The 24,359-nt window shown below is 32.9% G+C and overlaps 2 protein-coding genes, 1 long non-coding RNA gene and 1 pseudogene across 5 annotated transcripts; 2 read left to right on the top strand and 2 right to left on the bottom strand.

Moving 5' to 3' along the window:
* Positions 1-4,381: 4,381 nt before the first annotated feature.
* On the top strand, positions 4,382-9,935 carry LOC146919264 (transcription initiation factor IIE subunit beta-like). Its single transcript, XM_085712551.1, has 5 exons — positions 4,382-4,435; positions 4,794-5,015; positions 7,570-7,701; positions 7,827-7,943; positions 9,051-9,935. Exons 2-5 carry the CDS (start codon positions 4,794-4,796, stop codon positions 9,390-9,392), a joined length of 813 nt encoding a protein of 270 aa, XP_085568677.1. The 5' UTR covers positions 4,382-4,435; the 3' UTR covers positions 9,393-9,935.
* LOC146919265 (uncharacterized) lies at positions 5,022-6,468 on the top strand. Its single transcript, XR_015011415.1, has 2 exons — positions 5,022-5,755; positions 5,958-6,468. It is a non-coding gene; the product is annotated as an uncharacterized LOC146919265 (long non-coding RNA).
* Positions 9,172-13,782, bottom strand: LOC146919263 (F-box protein At3g07870-like; annotated as a pseudogene). Its single transcript, XR_015011414.1, has 4 exons — positions 13,649-13,782; positions 12,213-13,544; positions 11,004-11,200; positions 9,172-10,263 (listed from the first exon to the last, which is right to left on the bottom strand). The product of XR_015011414.1 is annotated as an F-box protein At3g07870-like (transcript).
* Positions 13,783-15,219: 1,437 nt separating this feature from the next.
* On the bottom strand, positions 15,220-17,553 carry LOC146919262 (uncharacterized). 2 transcript variants are annotated; one of them, XM_085712546.1, is made up of 5 exons: positions 17,005-17,553; positions 16,231-16,311; positions 16,058-16,145; positions 15,896-15,977; positions 15,220-15,576 (listed from the first exon to the last, which is right to left on the bottom strand). In XM_085712546.1, the coding sequence occupies exons 1-5, from the start codon at positions 17,180-17,182 to the stop codon at positions 15,376-15,378; spliced, it is 630 nt and encodes a 209-aa protein (XP_085568672.1). In that variant the 5' UTR covers positions 17,183-17,553; the 3' UTR covers positions 15,220-15,375. The 2 variants fall into 2 exon arrangements, with proteins under 2 accessions (XP_085568672.1, XP_085568674.1); XM_085712548.1 differs by having other exon boundaries at positions 16,231-16,302; positions 17,005-17,304.
* Between the last annotated feature and the right edge of the window lie 6,806 nt (positions 17,554-24,359).

The following is a 24,359-nucleotide window of genomic DNA, read 5'->3' as shown; positions in this document are numbered from 1 at the left end:
GCAGGTGACGGCGGTGGGGAACGGAGTTGACGGCGATGGAGGAACGGAAGTGAAGGCGATGGGGTGGACGAAGGATGGAGGGTGTGGTGGAGGTGGTCGGTTGAGAGAGGAATGCAGAGAGAGATGGGGTGGACCATGATGTTGTTGTCTGATTCTTTGGATGAAATCTGATGGTTGTGAAGTGTTTATGCACGGTGCATAAGGAAATGACTTATGCACCATAACTTTTGCCTTTTTGATCATGCAGTTTTTGCTTATGAAACTAGGGCACTGTATGTTATTTATATTATAAGAATGAAAAAAAGAAACGCAAAAGTTAGGGGTTGAACTAGAGACATCATGGTTAGATCAAAAAGCCTTGCCACTAGACCAAAGCGTAGCTTTTATTCTATTTCGAATTATAACATATATATCATATACTCCCTCCGTCTCACAATAATTGTCTCTTTACCCATTTTTCTTTTTCTCAAAATAATTGTCACTTTAGAATACCAATGCAGCATTTATTATTTTTTTCCATTATTATACCCTTATTTATTAAATTTCATCCAACTTAACTACTCCACTAACTACAATTAATAAGGGTGTTTTAGTAAATGACACTAATTTTACCATCAAAATCAACACAATTAATCATTTTCTTAATAATCGTGCATAAACCTTAAACGACTATTATTTAGAGACGGAGGGAGTAATATATGCTCGGTATAAAAAAAAAGTATGGGCTGGTGTGGCAATAGCCACACCTAGCCTTACACACCTCCGCCCCTGTATGTATGTATATATGCGTGTGTATATGCATGTGTGCGCGTGTGTGTTTTGTGAATGCGTGTACATGTGTGTGGGTACATACATGCATATGTGAATTGATTATTAAATACATGACCTTCAATATAAAATCCTTTAGAAACTAGTCATTAATTGCTTTAATACAATTTCAAGTAAAATAAAATAATATGGATGACATCTGTTTGGGTTATTTGAAAAGATAGGAATAACTGTATTGTTCGACAAAAACCACAGTCCTTGCAGTAGTTTGTTGACAATGTGAAACTTTTCTCTTTTAAGTGATTGCAAGAGAAAAAAAATCTAATTCACTTTTCGATTATCATCATTGGTGGATTAATCTCACTCAATGCTTTACTTTTGTCTCTAGTTAGAGTGTTGTATCGATCTCTACCTAACGATGATGTTGGCTTTACTGTGTATTTTGATTATATATCTATTTTTGAGTCCTAACCTAACACAACGCACCAATACATACATACATATATCAAAACTACATTAAGAAAATAAAATAGGCTAAAATATGGTATTGGTCCCTGCAAAATAGGTCAGTTTTGGTTTTAGTCCCTGCAATTTTTTTTATAGTTTTTGGTCCCTGCAAAAATAGGTCAATTTTGGTTTTAGTCCCTGCAAATTTTTTTTTATAGTTTTTGGTCCCTGCAAAATTTTTGTTTTTGGAAATAGTCCCTGACCCCAATTATGTGATGATTTGTCACTTTTGTGCATATGTGGCATATGTGCTTACTTAATAAAAAGAATATTATTTTTTATAATTTATATAGCAATAATTATTTTTTAATTAAAAAATATTAATAAAACAGATACAATAATTATTTTTTAATTTATAAAAGTGACAAATCATCACATAACTGGGGTCAGGGGCTATTTCCAAAAACAAAAATTTTTGCAGGGACCAAAAACTATAAAAAAAAATTGCAGGGACTAAAACCAAAACTGACCTATTTTTGCAGGGACCAAAAACTATAAAAAAAAAATTGCAGGGACTAAAACCAAAACTGACCTATTTTGCAGGGACCAATACCATATTTTAGCCAATAAAATAATATGGAAACAGAGTTAAAAATTACATTATCATTGAAAATTGCACACCATATCAAAACTACACTAGAATTATAACAAAAGTAGTTATACATGCATCTATCCAACTCGACAATTGTTAATAGCAGTTAGCGCCTCGTATTATTAAACTCTAGTTTTTTTTCTTTACTTTATACTTCTTCTGTTTTAAAATATAAGTAAAAATTGGTCAACAAAATTTAATATATTTAATACAAATTTTGAATCAAATACATTAACTTTATTGAGCAATTTTTTCCTTATATTTTAAAACGGAAAGGGTATAGAGTAAGGAAAAATAATTGGGGGTGTCCCTTAAACTTTGAGGCATGTGCAATCTGCACACCCTCCAGACCGCGTAAAGATACTTTCTATTTGCTTAAAATAAATGGAGAATGTTATTTGGTGAAATATATATATATATATATATTATATATATATATATATATATATATATAAATTATATAATTTTTTTCAAATTTCATTATACATTCATGAAAGAGTAATGATATTTTGACATCCATTTGATGACAACTTTGTTGACAACCTTTTTTTTTCACTTCTTATTGGTCAAAAACAATGGAGAGAGAAAAAGGAAGAGAGAGGATAACAACATCATGTGAGTATGTGAGAGAAAGTTGTCCAAAAATTGTCAAAAAGTGATTGTCAAAATATCATTTCTCTTCATGAAAATAGAAAAAATGGAGATGGTATCAAATAGAGAGAGGTGCTGCTCCTCCGAACCTTCCTTGACACATGGTCAACAAGGTAAAAAGACTGTTGTCTCAAAGTGGTTATTTACTTTTGGACAGCATTATTCAACTATACGTGTTTATCTTATAGGTTAAGAAGACTAATGTTGCCTACTCATATATGGCTGTAGTTATATATCTCCATATGGTTGAAACTTTGAATTCAATGAATTAAGCGTACATGTGCATGCTTTCTTGTCGTGTACGAAACTCTTCAATTTTTTTAACAAATTAAGCAAGGAGAAATCTAAAATTTGATATTTTCTTCAAACCTTTAAATCAGGGACTTCGATGCTGACCACCATGAGTTATCTAGATGAAATTTTTCTTCCCGAATAACATGAAAAAATGTATGTACGCCTCTTGATAAAATATCACCGTAAAAATGTATGATTATGCCGAACTAAGCCATATGAAATATTGAATTTATTTGATATATAATATATTCTGAGATCAAGAAACATAAATAGGAGTATAGGACTATAATACAATGGTGACACGATCTATATTTTGTATTCAGTATAGATATATCGTTCCTACCAAAACAATATTCAATATAGATATAAGGGTAAATGAGTAATTTTACACATGATCGTTATCACATAAATGTTTATTCAAATCACATGTCACTTAGGTGGCAATGACGTGTTGTTAGATGTTTATCGTGTTTATATTATTAGATATATGATATAATATTACTATCCACTTTTCGTGTACCTACATGGTCCATATGAGAGAAATAAATAATTAAAGAAATGAGAGTTATTCGTGATTAAATTAAAAATTAGGATTTATTATTTAAATTACGAAACACGATAAACTGTAACAAACGATGCCTTTAACTTAAACATATAACATTATAGGATATGGGGTACATTATTGAGAAATTCCATTCAATTTGGCTAGCACTGATCATCATAGTTGTTATATTTGCGTAGACCAATAGAGCCATCCTTGCACTTTCTTTGCTCATAATTAGAAACGGTTTGAGAACAAAGATTTTGTGCTTCAAGAGGTAAATTACCTATCACTTATTCATGATCATCTCTATATATCCAAGAAAGGAAAATAAAATTTTAAATTCTAATGCGTTTATCTCTATTTCGATTCACGGTTTCCTTTTAAGTTGAGCTCTAAAGGCTCAACAGAGTCATGACAGCATCAAGGGTCCAAACTCGATGAATGCTAACAGAGGTACTTATATATCACCAATCAAAGCGATTTTCACACTAACATCGAAAATTAAATATACAATTTTGCGGGTGAATCAATTTCCTAACTAATTATGCCAACTTTGATCGACAGGGTAATACTTTCAAATACAAGGAAAAAAGACATTGTTAATCTGAAACTCGTCTAAAAAGTGAGTATAATCTAATTTACACCGATTTTATGTATGGTTCTGCTTGAATTCCAGAATAAAAATATGAATAATGATATTCATCCCGAGAACCTATTTCACGAGCCATCCCGACTGTTTTCCACTAAGCCGTTTTTATTGACTTCCCATTCCTATATTGACTCCCCCCCATGATTTCCGTGAAACATGCTTTTTAATTGGTTGATCACTGTTTCGGGTTGTATTCGGGATAGGCAGCTTCGGGATATATAGCAATGCTGTAAAAATATATTTCTAAAGAAAAAGAGTAATTTTTTTTTACAGAAAGTAAATAAATATTTTTTTTGACAAAATAAATAAATATTAAATACCTGTAAAATGAAAGGAAAAAAAAATAGAATAAGAAGAAAAAAACACCAAAGACTTTGTTTTTCTGCATTCCTTCTTCCATATCGAAAAATCTGTGACGAACTCAATCACGGTTATCTTTCTATTCATCTCTCAAATTCAATTCAATTCGCTCTACATACATATTCTTCATCCGATTATTATTACTTTCTCGATTTCAATACGCGCTTTCACGTTTCAAATTTCAATTCTCTTCTACTTTCCCCTTTTCACCCTTTCCGATCACAAAAATCAAATTTCAATAACCCTCTCTTTGATTGAATTGTTCTCAAAACTTATTATAACAATTGAATTTTTATTATTCCAAGAAAGTTTCAATACATTAGTATATGTTATTGTTGTTACCCCATTGATTTTGCATATAAAAGTGAAAACCTAGAAAAATTGATCATTTTGATAAACCCTAGAAATTGAATTGATTTGAAATTCAGATGGCGTTACAAGGAAAGCTAGATAGATTCAAAAAGCAGCAAGAGAAATGTCAATCAACACTATCAAGCATAGCAGCAAACAAGGCTGTATCTGCATCTGTGCCAAATGCTCTTGCTCCGGTCAAATTTTCGACCGATACAGAGAGACTTCAACATATTAATAGTATTCGTAAAGCTCCTGTTGGAGCTCAAATGAAGCGCGTTATTGATCTTCTTTTTGAGGTATCAAAATATGATCATATGCAATACCCACAAGTTGATATTATTTTTATGATTATGAATACTTTGGGTTACTATTTTTATGCTCTTTAATATATGATTTTAGATGAAACTTTAATTGCATAAAACAATCACAGTTAAAAGTGGAAGCTTTATAAGTTTATGATCTTAGTGTTGCTGAAAATTGTGGTCAAATAGTATACTTATGCAGCTGAAATTGTAATTACGTTATGGTCATGGTCGCAAAGATATCAAAAACCTAGATATTAAGGTCAGAATACATTATATTAAAGCCTAAGTTGTATGTTCTCGTGAGCTTAGCTCAGTTGGTTGGGACAATGCATCAGAGTAGTTAATAGCGGCGCTATAGCGGTCAATAGCGGCCGCGCGGTGCGGTACCGGACCGCTATGCAATAAGCCATGGCGTAGCGTTATGAGATAGCGGCGCAATAGCGGCCGCAACACTGCACAGCGGTTTTGCAGTCTAGCACCGCTATTTCATTTTACGTGAAAATACAAGATTCTCCTTGGTTTTAAAAAAAACAAGGGTATTTTTGTCATTTTCGTCAAACCCTAATAACTTCAGTTTCTCTCTTCCTTCTTTCATTCTTTACGGCGCCTTTCATCTTCTCACCCCAAAACGCATTTCTCTCAAAAAACGGACGATCTGTACATCTTCTCACCGTAAAACGCCGCCGTCGCACCGTCATCCGCCGTCGTTCCTTACCGCCGCCGTTCCTCAGGTTTGTAACTTCTTGACCTCGTGTTTGCTCTCTTCTAAAAATCTTCCTCTCTGTTTTGTTCATAAACATATCACAAACATCCTCTGTTTTGTTCATCCTCTATTCTGCTTGTTCATAAACATATCACAAACATCCTCTGTTTTGTTCATCCTCTATTCTGCTCTCTGTTTCCTTATTTTTGTTGTTTTTGTGGACAACACAGTCATGGCAGCATCAACTTCTGGTGTTCAATCAAACTCTGTGTCTGTTGACTCATGTGCTCAAAGACATAAACGGACCAGTGATAAACTCGACATTGCTTGGCAATTTAATATCATTGGAAGGATTTGAATGATAAGAAAAAGATTTACTGTGTTTCTGTGATAAGGTCAGCAATGGAGGAATTAGTAGAGCAAGAAGACACCAATTGGGAATTACGGGTGATGTAAAATTATGTCGTAAAAGTTATGAAATAGCGGTCATAGCGCTAGACGCTATCCCGCTATAGCATTTTTGGGGTCGGCCGCTACACGCCGCTATCCGCTATTAACTACTATGCAATGCATAAAATATGCAAGGTCCGGGGTTCAAACCTAGGCCACTACCAAAAAAAGCCTAAGTTGTATATAGGCCCTGTATGGATAAGCAACTTAATTAAGCGCTTATCATATAAGTGCTTATACATAAACTACTTCTATATCAAAATGAAATACAGTTAAACTATTTCTATATAAGCTATAAGTTGTTTTATAAGCTGTCCAGAAGAGTTTATGAAAATAAGCTGAAAACACCTTATGGACATATCATTGGCTGTTTTCATAAGCTCTCCCAAACAGTTTCACTAGTACTTAGCTCAGTAGATAAGCTCAAATAAGTCTATCTAAAGAGGATCTTTAATAATATGTGATGTCAACACTTGCAATTCCTCCTATGACAAGAGGTACCTATACTGAGATTGTTTCTTCTACCCAATAAATTAATAATGTTTAATTGGACTAATTTGATGGATCACTTTGGTCATATTATTTCCTCACAGGGATCCACCATTAACCCGGTTATATAAAAAGTATTAATGGAGCATTTACATCCTTCCGTGCAAATTTATAGTCCCATGCCATCTTATAAATATTATTAGAAGAAACTACTTGTACTTTAGGTTCTAAAGCCCTTGGGTTATACTTTATACAAGTTTAATTTCAAAATCACGTTGCTGTTTACAGCGGCGAAGCTACCACAAGTTTTACGAGGGGGCCAAACATAAAGAAGAAATAAAATATATTTTAAAAACTAATATACTTATATTTAATGAAACGCCAACAAAGAAAATAAAAGCTTTCTTAAAAAAACAAAAAAAAATTAAAGCTAACAATAGTTATTTATAAAAGTTGAACTATATGGAGTTTTAAGAAGTCAAATTTATCCATAATGGACACTAAACTAAATAGATTATCTATATTATTTTAATATCATCTCTCTTTAAACGAACAAAATTGTTTGGAGTGGCCAAATACTATATTAATGAGGTAGCTATATATTAAACTATGTTAAATACTCAAGTGTTTTTTTCCTTTTGGGGTAGCCAATGCTACCCCATGTCAACACAGCCATTCGCCCCTGGCTGTTTAGGAAAACTTCTGCAGTGCTTCTTGTATGTGATGTATAAATATGGTTCGATGATGTAATCCATAAGCTATTTTGTTCCTAATGGTTATTCTGAGTGGTGATTAATAATTAATAAACCTTTTCAGCCAACCCGGACCTCTCTTGTGGTTGATGGGTATGTGCATGTTGCCATATATACTTACTTAGTGCTTGTGCTTGTATTTTCTTAATAGACTCGGCAGGCTTTAACATTGGAGCAAATAAATGAAACATGCCATGTGGACATGAAAGCTAACAAAGATGTTTTTGACAATATGAGGAAAAATCCAAAAGTAAGATACGATGGAGAAAGATTCTCTTACAAGGTAACTTTTATTCTTGCATATATGTAAACCTTCGTCTTTCAATTTTGTTCACTTTGACAATAACATCCTCTTCTTTTATACTACTATTTTGGTTCATGACATTTGTCATTGCTTTTGATCTATAGTCGAAACATGCTCTTCGGGACAAAAAAGAGCTGCTTTTCCTGATACGCAAATTTCCAGAAGGCATTGCTGTTATTGACTTAAAGGATTCATACCCAACTGTAATGGAGGACTTACAGGTAAATAAGATTTAGTAGTTGGTTTTATTAATTTCTTGACATTCGTTTTTCTGAAACATTGGTAATATTTAGTCATAGATATATGTCTAACTCCCATACCACCTTGATCTTATTGAGCAACTATTCTTATCTCACCAACTTGATTCCTTTCATGTGCACGATGAATTTTTGGGACACACATTTGTGCCGAAATACTAACCAGTCACCATGCCTATGAAAGAAGCTCAAATAGTCAATACAATTGATGGATATATGCATAAGATGTTGCAAGGGATAAAATATAATAGACAAATATGGTTAGAATGATCTGAAAAAACGATCCAACTCATCATCCACAACAATATAAATATAAGTTTAGTGTCCTGAGTATTCACGGTCCTCGCTTTGTATCTGATAGACTAACCCTATAACTTCAATATGGTATCGAAGTGGTTTCATCCAGTGTTATTATCCCATATACAATCTTGTCCCAGCTTATTATTCCCAAATGTAGTCTGTCCCTGACTTATCCTATAGAGAATCTAAGCTCTAAACTTTGTCTGAGTTGACATTTCAATCATGTTTTGTGGAGTCTATACTTATATATTGATGGTATTCTTTTTTCCTCCCCATGCATATAAAAGAATAACCCTATAACTTAAACAAATATAAATAAATATTAATTTGAAAACTAATTATTCCTACCCAAAGTCTCGGCTTCTCTGAGACAAGGCACAAGGCCAAGTGTATATGCACCCTCTCTTTGTAGTTACACTCTCTAACACACTTTCAACACTCACTTTTATCATTAAAATTCACACGAGTCCTACCAATTCTTGTGGGTCCCATATGAATTTAGTGGGACCAACATAAATATTAACCAATAAAAGAGTGTGTTTTGGAAAGTGTGTGTCAAACTGTGTTGCTAGCATTATTCATATATTAATACAAGTGTGAACTGTTTTAGCATGTTTTTATTGGAAAGTGAAAGAATTCTATTAATCTGCAACATCTATACTCAGATGACTCGCTGTGGTGAGTGATATTTTTTAGAGGTGGTCAATAATCAAAATTTAGGTATATAATTGGTTTATGAAAATAAGATCTCATAAAGCTTTCAGTTTATAGGCTTTGAAAGGTGGCAGGGAGATTTGGCTGCTGTCCAACTTTGATTCACAGGAAGACATTGCCTACCCTAATGATCCTAAAGTGCCCATTAAGGTGGATGATGACCTAAAACAGCTTTTTCGTGGGATTGAATTGCCTCGTGATATGATTGATATAGAGAGGGATCTCCAAAAAAATGGAATGAAGCCTGCTACTAACACTGCAAAGAGGAGGAGTGCAGCACAAATGGAAGGCATTTCATCCAAGCCTAAACCTAAGAAAAAGAAGAATGAAATCACCAAGAGGACCAAGCTGACTAATGCCCATCTTCCGGAGCTTTTTCAGAACTTGAACAACTCCTGATTTAAGTAACTCAGCGTGTGTTGGGCGAATTCTCGTAGTTTATTTACTGGTGTAAAATTGATCATGTGTTTACAGAGATTTCCCATTGTCCAGAAGGATATATCTTTATTATTGTATTAGCTTACTGCCTCAGGTTTTGGACATATTTGTTTTGTTGAAGAAACAACTTTCCAGAGTGGATGACACATTGCAAATTCAGGGTATTCCTTCCAGGATTAAACAAGATTCTTAAGTAAAAGGGCAAAGGTGACCAGAACCCCTCTTCTGGTGGTTTTTCTAAACTCAAGGTCGTATCATTTAAATCAAGGGCAGAAAATGGCGGACCAAGATAGCCAACTTAGTCATTTAGCAGAGTGAAAACATTGTCCCTCTCATTCTTAGGTCCTACTTCTGGAAATGAATAATGAATTATATTGTTTGTTGCCTATTGGTGAGAATAAAGAGACTTCCATATAATTTTATGGTCCTGAATTTCAGAGTGATGTAATTTTATTGAACACTTGTATGAAATGATTATATTAAACATTTGCATGTCATTTTGAATTTTATACGCACATAATTTTGCATTGTGCCTATGTCTTAAAATGACCAAAAGAAAGTAATTCAGTTACTTGGTAAATATGGTTAAATATGTTATCTCTCTTATCTGTTGGGACGGATTAAACACGTGTTCAAGTCCACGGCTACGAAACTTGAGAAATTACTTAATAGAAAAAGCTTGAAAAAAAATTCTTTGGTGCAACTCCACGGCTACGAAACTTTGCAGATGTTTCCTCTAGCTCAAAAAATTCTCTTCAGCATATTGATTGACTTCAGCTATTTCATTTTTCGTTTTTATAACATACCTGGCCTTCTGTATTTCCAAATTTTCCTGTCAATTTAAACAAAATTTTGAGTAACACATGAGTGTAACAACTGATATTTGAAAAGAAAAGGAAAATTAATCTTGTGGTTCCTTAACTTAATTTCAGATAACAATTTAATCATTATTTTATATGTTTGCATATATATAAAATGACATGAAAAAAAAAAACTCAGTTGGTACCGAAAAGTAAGAGCAATTTTGCGAAAAGAAAAATACACATTGATGCATTAAATTTGTGCTAATCCCTTGTCAACTATTTATTTTTTGTCTTAACCCTTCATTCTCAAAAGAAGAGGTCTTTGTTAATTCGGAGTTCGACAGAAAAGTAAGTAGTAAATAAGATCTGACTACAAATTGTTCCAATCAAGATTCAAACTTGGGTAATTCAAAAAATATTTGTTCTTAGAATAGAGGAAAATCTAATCGCTTCCTTCTAAAATACACAAAAATAGGAATTCAGATTACGGGTTTTGGAATAGAATTACTCATTTTCTCAATAAAAAAAGAAAAAGAAAATAGAGTCACAGAGACAGAGCCAACAAATAACTTCAAAGTTCAAACTATGCATCAAAATAGTTGATCAACGTTTTCTTGTTAAACACAGTTGCAATGATTAAAAGAATGCCAAGATAGAATAGTGGTTTTTATCTCTTACAACAACAACATTGATTCATTTGCAATAATAATAAGATTTTGTCTGATAAACTAGCACAATAAGCTGCTTATCAATTGTGATCTAGCATAACCCTGCCTGTTGTATATTCTTCATCAAAAGCTTCCAATGCGAAAACAAACATACTCATACTCTTATTAGGAAGCAGGCTCTTCACCAAATTCTTCACCATCAAGTGCAGGTGAAGAACGTGTACTTTCCAAGTCTCAAACAATATGTTGATATATGGAAAGAACTTCATTTTCTCCCCACGTAATATCGTTTTCCCACCTACAAAAAATTAAAACAAAATTAAGGAACAATGGTTAAGTAATATTAGCTATAACTGCAATTTGTAGGGGATGGAATAGTCTTGAGAAACTATCTATAACTCAACAACGAAGGAAGATCCAAAAACCGACATTACAACAACTATCCATTTTCTCCTCCTCCATCAATCCAAAAAGTATAAAGGAATTTGTTAAAAAGTTCTACATTGGATAAGAGATGGTCTATACAAGTGTTTATATGCGGGGGCAATTCCCACCTCTTAAGCCAGTTTTGTGGAGTTGGGTAAGACCCAACGACATTTCTAAGATAAATTTATAAGATGTAATTATTAACAAATAGGAGTCATGCTAACAACACTCATTTTAACCTCTTCATTCTAATATTCACTCTCTTATCGGTGAAATACATGTAGGTCCTATCACTTTGGAAACGAGTCTCACATATAGTGGTGGGACTCATGTGTATTTAACCCATTTGTGGAGTTGGGTAAGACCCAACGACATTTATAAGATAAATTTATAAGATGTAATTATTAACAAATAGGAGTCATGCTAACAACACTCATTTTAACCTCTTCATTCTAATATTCACTCTCTTATCGGTGAAATACATGTAGGTCCTATCACTTTGGAAACGAGTCTCACATATAGTGGTGGGACTCATGTGTATTTAACCCAATAAGAGAATTGGTGGTAGAAAAAAGTGTGTTGAAATGAGTGTTGATAACATTATCCAACAAATAATTGAGTCGACATGTATTTTTACGATTGTTAAAGCTAAGATGTAATTAAAGACGGTAGATATTAGATAACGAAAATGAACTAAAATTATAACAAATTAAAACAACACAAAAATAAATCTTCGTTGTTCAAAAAAGTGGAAATCAAAACATAGACAACAACGTAAGAAATTCACACATGTCCCATTGAATCTTCGTCTTATGAGTCAAATTGTGATTTCTAAAAGAAAATCAAATTCATTTACTCAATCAAAATAAAATATTAGAAGCTACATTTGTACCATGAGTGGGTGTTCAACACATCAACATTGTTTCTTTTCACTACATCGTTCAATGAAATTAGACTTGGAATATGTTCAATTACTTCAACTCCTCTTAAAGTTGTCCCTTGAATTCGAAAAACTTTGAACCCTTGTTTCTCAGGTTCGTGGTGTTTAGACGGCCAACAAAAACCACAACACCACAGATCAGGATAGCCCAAACGAGTGAGCGAAGTATCAATGTTGTAAACATTAGTCCATGATTCTCCAATGCCATATTCTTTCATAACCCACATTGTAACATTCTCGAAAGACGATCTATGAAAAATGTAAAGAAATCCCTTCAATTCTCCCAATCTAATAGGCATGTTATGGGGAAATCCATTATCATGATTTCCAAACACATGTGGAGGAGAAGGAAATGACTGCAACCTCTCACTTTCAAAATTGAAACACAATATTGACTTTTGTTGACAAGCTTCAAATATAATCCAATGAAGTGCGCCATTCACACACGTTGGATTCAAAAGCTTCAAAAAAGAAATTTGAGGATCCACTTCAACATTTCTCCATGATGGTATTCCGAGCGTGTGTATCTCGAGCACTACACGCTCAAACACCATACGGTTATCTCGTCTAACATATTTGTTCCACATTATGATCACCTTATATTCATCAGTTTTGGGTTGGAAACCAAAACCAGCTTGTACCCGAGCAGTGTTAAACCAGTCGGAAGTCGTAGTAAGTTCAGGAAGTATTGTGAATTCCCTCGTTACTGGGTTGCAAATTGCTAAAGGTCTTCCAGTAGATGTTTCAGATAAACAAAGCAAGCCATTGCAAGAATTCACAATGCCAAACTTGTCACTACTTGAAGTGCAAGTAATATAACGCCGCTTGGATTTATTCTTGATCACCTTATATGATTTGGCGTCATTTTTGTCCATAGATGATATGTCACCACAAAGAGGAAGCTCGAATATAGGCTTAAGCTTCACAAGATTGTTGCTTCCAATCTCAAACTTTTCAGGTTCGCACTCAAGAAGGTATATGTTTCTTGACACTCCTATATCGTCTAATTTTCGAATCATGAAACTGACTGGTGCTCGCTCAATTTGCAATTTAGCGAATTGTGGTTCTGAAACAAGTGTATTCCAAATTTTGCACACACATCTACATATGAGAAGAGACTTAATGGGAAGCTTTAGGAGAATTTTGGTAGTTAAGTGAGATGGAAGATTATCAAAGTAAGGGCAAAGTTCATGACTTTTTGCTTTAGTGCTGCATCTTTGGATAGTAGCCCTTGGTGGGGTAATTGAACCCTTTCTTCTTTTCATGGCCAGTCACGCTATATTTCAAAAAGGAATAAAAAATCAAAACGCACAAAAAAAAAAGGTTTAATAATGAGAAAGAAATCAATCGGAAGAGTCGCCAGAGAAAGAAGGAAAGTACCTTGCGTCGGAATGGAGAATTGCAAAAGCTGGGAGCGTTCGTGCGATTGTAGAAGAAAGAAGATAAAAGGGAAACCGAAGGTAGGGTAGGAATAGACTCGAAGGTAGGTTTAAATAGGTCGGGCTTTAAAAAATTAATCCCTAAGTTCCTTTTTAATTGTCCTTCTAGTGCAAGTTTTTCCTTTCTATTTTAAGGGTATGATTTGTCAATTATACAGCTATATATTTGAAAAACTAAAATTTATTTTTTTAAACAAACTTTGTTTCTTTTTTTTTGAGAGAACAAACTTTGTTTATTTTAAAATTTAAACAAAATTTTGGTCCAAAAATATTTCATCTTCACTTTTGGTCCCTCTTTTAAAATAAACTCATATGTAGAATCCATATTTTTAAATAAAATTTTGCAGAAAAAATTATAATATTATAAGGATCTCTCCAAAAATAATTATAATTTTTTTTACCAAAACATGAATTAAATATGAATTTTTATATTTATTTCAGCTAAAAATTCATATTTAATTTATGTTTTGTTAAAAAATTCTTTTTTTAGAGATATTTTTACAATATTCTACACATTTATGCACAATTTCATTTAAAAATAAAAAATAAACTTAATAATAGGGACCAAAAGTAGTGATTGAAAATTTTATAGGGACTAAAAGTTGAAGAAATTTTTTAGAAGGATTAAAACGAAAAGTTGGTATTATTTATAAGGATCAAAAACATATTTAACTTTTTTATTTATTTATAAACAAAACTAAATTCCTTCAAAAAAAAAAAAAAAAACTAAACTAAAGTTGAGTCATGGGCCAAAACAACACGTGAGCATGGATCACTTTTTAAAATTGCTCTTTAAGTATCTTTAATTATCTTTAATTGCTCACAAACACCTCAAAGTTTTAAAAATACCTCAAATCAAATGGTACCTATTCTTGTTCGTTTCTGATTGGGACTTACGAACTTATTCAAAGGTTGGGAGTTAGGAACCGCGCTATGCGTAAGTTTGAGACAGAATGTAGAACATATAACAGAAGGAGCATGTGACACAATGCATTGCTATAACACATTCAAATACACATAAACACAATCAACATTGATCACATCAAATTCATTCAATATTGAAAAATGACATAAAATTTGTGTGTATTTCATTCATCACGTCATTATCCATACACATTCAAAATAGCAATTGTTGCGGACTTGCGATATACATCAATGATACAAAAATACAAGAAAAAACACAATACAAATGAAGTCGTTAGAATACCCTCCTCCTACGCGAGACTCGATACTAGTGACCGACTCTGCTTCTTCAAAGATATGCAATCTCACGAAAGTAGCAATTAGGTGTAGAATAAGGGTGGTGAAATAAACTATTTCTCTATCATCCATTCTATCCATCAAATGCATCTATTAATTACAACAAAAGTTAATTGATAGGATTCATTATTTGAGAATTGTGTTTTGCATGGTTCATTGTTATATTAATTTGATCCAATTTATGGCCAATGTCTTGCTAGTCTATGTTTGTTTGAGTTGCAGGTGGTGTTGTTCCCTTAATGATAGATACAATTAAAGGGAAAGTAGTAAATGTTATTGATTATGAAATGTGGAATTCTTTGTTAACTCAAACAATACATATAAGAACAAAACCACACTTTAAAAGTATACATAATTGAACATCATGTAAAAAGATTCAGTTCTTCTTCTTATTTGGCTTAAAAAAACTTAAGCGCTAAAGCATGCAAACAATTTCTTTGGTGCAACTCCACGGCTACGAAACTTTGCAGCTGTTTCCTCTAGCTCCAGACATTCTTCCCTTTTTTGAGCTTCAACTATTGCTCTTTTCTCTTCAGCATATTGATGAATTTCAGCTAGTTCATTTTTCATTTTTGAAATATACTCAACTTTCTTTCTTTCCAAATTTTCCTATTATTTAAAACAATTTTGTAAGTTACAAATGAGGGAAACAACTAATATTTGAAAAGAAAAGAAGTAATATTGATGAATAAAGAAGGTATTGTGGGACCCAAGAGTGCTTAGATCTCTTCTAGTATAACGAAGGTTTAGGGTTCAATCTCGAACTTGTGCATGTAACAGAGATAAAACTTTTAGAAAGAATTTGCGACACATTTCAGTTCCACAAGGCTCGAGAGATTTGTCTATACACTTGCATGCAAAGATACCTAATTTACAACAAAACAAAACAAAAAAAAGATACAATCCATAAATAATAACTAATAATCACCTCAAATTTCTTGAGTTGTGCCTCTATAGATGATTTCTTGCTTTCCTCCCATAATCCAACAGAAGATTGCTTCTTGTATGCCCTGCGTGACCATTTCATCTTTCATCAAGCTCTTGAAACATGAATAATTTATATTTTATATGAGTAAGAATGGGTCCTTGCCTATTTTCTGCCTTTGTCTTTTCACTTTCTTCCCATGCTTTAATTAAAGCCAATCTTTTCTCTGCTACAATTTTTGCAAGCCCAGCATCTAATGCAACAAAATGAAAATAGTTACATATACTATCTACTTAAGCATACAATAACTTTATACTACTTTTTTTTTAGATAATAACCTCTGTCAGTTGAGCCCTTAGCATCCTTTTTATCATCATGATCCCCTGTTTCCTTATTACCAGCATGATCATCTGCAACCTCTGTATGAAAAATATGATGAGTTGAATGAATCAAAGTAGTATATATATAGACTATACAAAAGCTCATGCAGTGATCAGGGTTGGCCCGAGGGCCAAGCAACCCAAGTTAAGGTTTTAGACTTCAAAATTTTAGGCAAACAAAAAGCCTCAAAAAATTTCCATATTAACTATAAATACGATAATCTAATCTAATTGTAAATGTTTCTCTAGCTTAATTGTTTAGAAAGAAGGCCTCATATTTTATTTGTTCTAGGTTCAACTTTTAACTCAACAGAATAAATTTTTTATTTTTTATTTTAAAAGTCATCGTTATAAAATTTGCTTTAAACCTCCAAATATATTAGGTCGTCCCTGAGAATGACCTTAAGAATTTAGACAAGTTAGAAGCGAAGCATCTTGTCAATCAGTCTATGTTATGAGCTCGTTTCTTAAAATTTTTATTTGAAAAAAAATTAATAAAAAATAATCAATTTATAAATTTTCATTTGTTAATTACAATTCAAAAATAAAACGAGAGAAAAATTACTCAAAGATTTTTTTAGTAAATTTTCATGAAAATTATTTGTTATTATTGATTATCTTTTTTAAAATATGATCGTTTTGTCAAACACAAAATAACTTACACGTTTTTTCAAAAATATTTAAAATTAATCTCCAAAAGACAGTAAATAAAGAGAAGAGTGAGAAACATACTCTGATCATCAAGTGTTGAAATGGCCAGCTGATTAGGCTCCTGGCTGATACTGATGGTGCTTTGAGTATCTGATTCCTTTTCCACAACAGGGGAAAGCTCTTCAGGAACAGGGTCCAGAAGAGACTGTAGCTGTGGTGATTCATTTTTGTTGATGCTGGAACCTTCTGATTCTCCCATGACTTGTTCTGTTCTGTTATGTTCTGTGGATATATACACAGTGCAACCTGAAAACTTAGTTATGACAAGGGTAGGTGGTGAATGAATATTATGATGATTTAGAATTGTATTAAACTTGAATATATATATATATATAGCAACTAAGAAAAGAAGAAAAATGGTTCCTTGTTGGAATTTGGAAATATCAAGGTAGTGGTGGTAATTAAGTAACTTGACAGGGTGGATTTTGTTTGGCAAACGTAGGAGAGTAGAGAAGTTTCACGTTTGAGCCACGACAAATATGTGCGGATATTCACGGTCTTTTGTGTTATTTTTTTGCAGTTAGTTACTACCTATGTTTTATGACATCTGTCAAAACAACTATGTCTAATGATATTGATATTTATTTCTAATCCCTATATAATCCCTCTTGTTTTCATTAGCTGTTTATTTCTTTGAAGTAGTATCTTTTTTTTTTTTTTTTTCTTTTACAAGTCTTTCAAGTAACCTTGAAGTCCATTCTCTAGTCCGAGTTTATCGCAGTGGGTAAATTTTAATATCCAAACGAATTTCTTCAATTAGGGATTGATATATAATGTTTGGCGTCACAAGTAACATGTCATGGACTGATAGGAACCAACTTATTTTCTCCAAGACAAGCATGGACTCCGACACGGACACCTGACATGGTATTGACACAAACATGTTAACATCACTAGTGTAAAAAATATAAGACACTGACACCGTTATGACAAGATACAACAATATCTAGCCTTTATTTTCCCATCTAACATAAAAAAAAATTAAAAAACATTGTAATCAACTTTAATGTCTATATAGCCCCTCGTTGATCAACATTTCTCACTCATCTTTAACTCTTGAATCTACCGTTTGTGGAAGCAGAGAAAAAAATTCTGACACTTATGTTAGGAAACATGGCATCCATGGAAGGAAAGAGAGAAATATAGAAAAGCTCTTTGTATTGATGGAAAATGAATATTACAATATGAGAAAGTTATCCCACTAATGGGGTTATTACAAGTATATATACTACTACAACTAGTATCTCTAATAGTCCCCCTCAAGTTGGAAGGTGTTCAAAACACTTCCAACTTGAAATGAGAAAATACAAGGAAAGACATCAAGCAAATGAAAGTACAAAGAAAGATGCCGGGAATACATCGGCCAAGAGAATAGCAACAACGCTTAACCACCATCCGGTAGAAGCCAATCAACCACAAAGCCATAAAAGGCACAATGCTTAACCATCAAGAGTTCTCAATAACTCAAGACAGAAGCACAACGCTTAACCATTCATGACAGAAGCTTATCAACATAGCTTAACCATCATGAACAGAAGCACAAGACAAGAAAAGAAGTGCAAGGAAGGGCCATAGTCTACAATGGAAGGAGGTCATATGTTGAACAAACTTCACACCAAAGGTACCATGAAGCAACAAGACCAAGGTTCCAAAGATAAAAGTGATGCCCTCCGATGCCGAGCCGAGACAAGAAAAACCAAAAGCAAGCCAATAGAGATGCATAGCCATGTGATGTGTCTTCAAACCATAGAAAACAAATCCATGTTGATGCATTCAAACCATAGACCAAAACCAATCAATACTTCCAACAAAGAAGCTTAAGAAAGAACCAACATATAGTTTGCAATCTTCACTGTGATATACAAACCATAAGCAAATAATGAGAACCAACGAGCCAAAATCAGAAATAAAAAAAAAATGCAGCAGTATGGTTGCACAAACTATATCCAAACATGCAGCCCAAAGGCATCAAAAAGAACCCAAGAAGATGCATTAAAGGCCTGCCCAAAGTTTTACAGCCAAATATCCTCTACAATAGGTGCTGCCACTTGCATAATCTATCAAAAATGCCCACTGAACAGAGAACTATCAGCACATAGGTACCAATCTCCAAGAAGCCTTAAGGTGGATAACAACATATGGTTTTTGTGTGTATCAGTGGCAACAACTTGACCAAATGCTCTCGAAATATATCAGATTGGCTAAGCATTGGTAACTCCACAATCAATTATCATATCAGAATTCTTCTTTGATGGTAGAACAAAATCAACAAAAGAGTTTCACCAAACCATATGCTCAAGGAGGGCAGAAGCAACTAGCAATTGCAACCTTCAACAAACAACTAGAACAGAAAAAGGCTCCCAAAACATCATTGTGTAGTCTATCTAACAGCACTTTGTCATAATCATGTTGCTAAAATATTATTAACAATAGCAAAGCCTTTGTGAAACTAAACTCCAAATAATGTCTTCAACAGAGTACATGCATTTCCAATGCCACAAGAATCATATCCAACAAATCTGAATGTGCATAAAAGAACAAGTACAAACCTCACAATTATAGGAGCAAGAAATTGAACAAAAGCTTAACTCACAGTGATCAGCAACAAAGACAACAATTCAACTTCCATAATACAAGCAAAACTCATTCTACAAACAGCACCACAAACAAATAGAATCAGAGGCAACCAGAGCAATATCCAAAGGCCAGATTCAATCATACCGAGTATCCCAACCAGGAATGTGTCTCAAAAAAACTGATGAGCAGAGCCATCGTTATTCGAACTGAACGCAACACCAAACTATTTCAATGAAGACTTTCAACAAACATCTTGTGAACACAATGAAGCAGAATCAAAACTCATCAATCCGCACCAGCGCCACAAACCACATCAATAGAGCAACAAATCAGCGATTCTCGCATCAGAATCTCAAAGTGAATTTGAGACAAGGTAATCAACCACATCAGCAATTGAACACATAGTCGGAATTAAAATTGCAAGAACCGTAACTGACTCAATAAACAATTGAATGAGTCATAGATCAGAAACTTGATCGATCAAGAATTCAGAAAACAAATTCGAATCGATTAAGAAACTGAACACAAAATCAAACAGAAAAAAGATGAATCAATTTACGAGCACAGAAGGAAGGAACACGAAAACGCAGAACCCTAGGATTTGAGATAAAAAGGATCGAAAGAAATGCAATCGCAATCGTAACTGAATCACAAACCCTAAGATTTGGGGTAAACTTACTAGGACGAATTGCGATTAACACAAACTCGAATTGATTATGAAATCGTAACCAAATTCGAACAAGAATTGCGAAGGAGAAGATACACAGAACAAGCAATTGAACGAGAAAAATGGAAATTGAATCAGGAAATAGAAGAAGAAAGGATCAATTCAACAGAAAAGAGAAGAACGAAACACGAATCGCAAATTGGAAAAGGATGATTAGGAATTGGATTGCAATGGAGAAATCGAAACCGAAATGATGAGAAAATGGAACAGAAATGAGAAAATAATATTCTGGAGAAAATGATGAGAGAGAAAAATCTAGAGAGAGAGAAAAAGAAAATAGAGAAAATTATATTTTCTCTAGAAAATGCAGCGGAAAATATCCTTCAAGGTGGATACCAAGTTTGCTCTGATACCATGTTAGGAAACATGGCATCCATGGAAGGAAAGAGAGAAATATAGAAAAGCTCTTTGTATTGATGGAAAATGAATATTACAATATGAGAAAGTTATCCCACTAATGGGGTTATTACAAGTATATATACTACTACAACTAGTATCTCTAATAACTTATTTGAGTTGTCCAACAAGTCTCATGTAAGTGTTAATAGGTGTCAGACACGGTCCGAGAAGTGTCGAAATAAAGAAAAAATAACTTATTTAAAATACTTATCTGACACGTGTTGAATATCGCGACACATTTAATCTTAGAGGTGTTCGTGCTTCATAGTGAACAGTTCTTACATAACTTGTAAAGGTGTCTTATTAAGGTTCATCATTATCTTCTCAATCAACCTTCTTCTTACGTTGAAGGGTGTAAACAAAGATAAAATGTGAAGTGTGTCCCTCTTCCTATCACCTAATGCAAACTTAACATCTATTGGTCTTCTATGGCATCTCTGCTTGTGGAGGACTCGCTACAAGCTCTAGAGGCTGTTTTATACACAATTTTACTTGCGATCCTGGTCGATCTAATTCAATAATGATTGAGCTTCAAGGCTATGTTCGTAGGGACGGATTCAACATGGGGTAGTGGGGTCAGCTGCCCTTGTTTGTTTATTATATTGGTAATCGATATTTATATATTTATGCAATATGACTAAACTTATATGGTATTATCCCGCATAGTTCATTCATAACACTACAACAAAATATAGATCTAATGTGAAAGCTAATGAGTGTATAAGACCGTTGGTACAAAAAACTAAAAAAAAGTAGCTTTGTATAAAAAAAAATGTTTTGATTATTACATTAAAAAATAAAGTTTATTTTCAAAATAATTTTTTTCTTTTATGAAATCCTTGACCTCACTTATTAAAATTTATGGATATGTTTCTGCATGTTCGTGATTTGAGGTTAACAAGTATCAATATTACATCTCTTCTTGTGAAAATAGATTCTCTTATAGGTGTTAACATGTTCAAATCTCAGAAGACATGTAACCTTTATCTGATTGCTTTTCTCTAGGAAGCTTTGTCTATATTGGATCAGACTTGACACGTCTATCAAAAAAGATAGTTGTTGTGCGGCTAATCTTAATCGTAGTAGGTGTTAGGGTTTTCTAAAATGTTTAATCCCCACTTTTCTTTAAAGCTTTTGTTGGCTGGAAATTGTAGCGGGGTCTATTTTCCCAAGTTAGTTTCTTACTCTTGTCATTTTTCTTCTTTATTAGTAAAATTTATGTCAATTTGTTGTCTATGTAGTACTCCCTTCGTCTCTAAATTATAGTCGTTTAAGGTTTGTGCACGATTATTAAGGAAATGATTAGTTGTGTTGATTTCAATGGTAAAATTAATATCATTTACTAAAATACCCTTATTAATTGTAGTTAGTGGAGTAGTTAAGTTTGATGAAATTCAATAAATAAGGATATAATAATGGAAAAAATAATAAATGCTGCATTGGTATTCTAAAGTGACAATTATTTTGAGAAAAAGAAAAAATGTTAAAGAGACAATTATTGTGAGACGGAGGGAGTATTTTGTTTAATATATTAGGGAGGAGATTGTCTCTAGTCTTTTTCTCTCATGTGTAATCTAAGCCCTTCATTAAATAGATAGGGTTAATAGTGCTTTACCCCCTGTAATATAGGACATTTCCGTTTTTCCCCTGTAAAATTTTCTTTTTGGATTCCGTCCTTGTAATTTGAAGTTTTTTGGTTTTGGACCTTCATGAATTTTGACTGTACAAAATCGATGATATGGCGGGGGGTAAACCGAAATTTTCTCAAATTAACAGGGGGGTAAACCGAAATTTGCTCAAATTATGGGGGCAAAATTTTTCATGAAGGTCTAAAACCAAAAAATCTTTAAATTACAAGGACGGAATCCAAAAAAAAATTTACAACGGGAAAAAATCCTACAATTCATACAATAAAAATCTATTTTTCTATTTTAATGGAATAATTTCATTTTTGTGATATTTTATGTAGAATCATACATTTCAATACAATTTTAGTGGTGTAAGAATTTCTTTACTTGGCACATAACCTGAAATGATCTATATTACAAGGGGGTAAAACACTATTAACCCAATAGATGAGAGAATGTGTTTGTAATAATAAAAAGGGAGAGATAGTGTAATTAAAAGGGGATAGTTAAGCACAGTAGAAAACTGAAGAATATTCCACTGGAGAGGATTCCACTCCCAATATACTAGTCCTTATTGAACATATACTCAGTAGTCTTCTACTAGTTAGAAATTAATACTTATCAGTTATCAATTAGTTTGTGAATGCCTACATATAGAGGTTTGATGTAATCCATTAGTACAGAAGAGTGCCATGTTTCATAACAACCCTCGTGATACATACATACATACAAGATAATCTTATAATTTTGAGCCGAATAATTATTTTGGTATAATGGTCTAGCTATTTCCAAAAAAAAGAAGAAAAAGAATCTTATAATTTTGACATGTTATATAGATGTCTTTCACTTATTTTCTTATGATGATGATACAGCATGACGATATTTTAGCGTTTGTGTCAACTTTAGGTAAATTTTATTTTTTTTTACCAAAAACTTTATGTAAATTTGAGAGATTTTCTTTGAAAGAATGTAAACTTAGAGATGAATTGTAAATTATCCAAGTATACAAATATGATGTTTTTTACGGCACACATATTTGAAAAGTGTCCGCTACGCACTTTGCTTACATTTTCTTGTGCGTCATAACGTATTCCTGGTTTGGAACACTTTGGAAGTCGAAGTAAAATAAAAAGAAAAACTAATTTGGTCATAAAAATAAATATAAGAAATTTACTCGTGTTTTCATATTGCCCTTACCCAAAAAAATATTGCCCTTACCAAGCTTACCATTTTTGTTTGGTTGAGGAACAAACTTACCATTTCGATATGCTTACTTGTATTTAAAATGATTTTACGAGACTTTAAAATTAAGAACGTTTTTAACTACTACATGCACGTGTGGTGGCTCAATCCTCTTTTATGCATGTAATGGTTCTCTTTGTTTTTTTTTTTTTTTTGTGTTTTATACCTTTATTTGATGTAACAATATATTTCACTTTACTTCTCTCTAGCACTCCCTTTGCAGAGAAAATAAAGTCGTTTGTTTATATAAAATTTCATCTTAGCTTCTTAAAAAAAATATTGTAAATGAGATAATAGAAAATAATATGAGACAAAAGAAGTAACTCATATGCATATGTCTTAATTCAATTGATAAAAATATCAAAATTATTAGATTGAATGTTAAGATGAAATTTAAACTTTAGCTTCTCAACTTATGTACATAGGTTTTTAATGACTATTGTCATTTCTTTTAACTACAGAAAAAGAAGTAACTCATAAGATTCACAACATTGAAATGGGAGGAAATTCGTGTATAATGGAACAATAAAGAAACAGCAGTCAGCAATCCATTGGATATATACCCAAGCACATTGAATTGAATTGAGAACTCTGCTCTTTACCCAAACAGTTTTGCTCAGTCCCAAAGTAAATTACACATATGACCCTACACAACTTAACATGTGCAAGTACAAAACGTACGTAACTTAAGTCACATAGCGTGACTTAAGTTACGCTAGTACAAACTATCACGTGACTTAAGTCACGTACCGTGTCTTTAGTCACGCTAGTGTAAACCATGGTTCAGAGAGCAAGCCCATGCC

This window comes from Medicago sativa, chromosome 5 (genome assembly GCF_051527215.1).
Source record: "Medicago sativa cultivar Bolivia chromosome 5, Bolivia_mono, whole genome shotgun sequence".
Lineage (NCBI taxonomy): Eukaryota > Viridiplantae > Streptophyta > Magnoliopsida > Fabales > Fabaceae > Medicago > Medicago sativa.
The sequence above is the reverse complement of the archived record's forward strand: the minus strand, read 5'-3'. Positions and strand labels throughout refer to the sequence as shown.

Bases quoted from the DNA above. Each gene is read 5' to 3' on its own strand.
- LOC146919264 (XM_085712551.1), top strand. From the start codon at position 4,794: ATGGCGTTACAAGGAAAGCTAGATAGATTCAAAAAGCAGCAAGAGAAA. The intron at 5,016-7,569 runs GTATCAAAATAT...TTTTCTTAATAG, and splicing joins TTATTGATCTTCTTTTTGAG to ACTCGGCAGGCTTTAACATT. The intron at 7,702-7,826 runs GTAACTTTTATT...TTTGATCTATAG, and splicing joins GAGAAAGATTCTCTTACAAG to TCGAAACATGCTCTTCGGGA.
- LOC146919262 (XM_085712546.1), bottom strand. From the start codon at position 17,182: ATGGGAGAATCAGAAGGTTCCAGCATCAACAAAAATGAATCACCACAG. The intron at 15,978-16,057 runs GCAAGGACCCAT...ATGGTCACGCAG, and splicing joins AAGACAAAGGCAGAAAATAG to GGCATACAAGAAGCAATCTT. The intron at 15,577-15,895 runs GTGATTATTAGT...TTTAAATAATAG, and splicing joins CACAACTCAAGAAATTTGAG to GAAAATTTGGAAAGAAAGAA.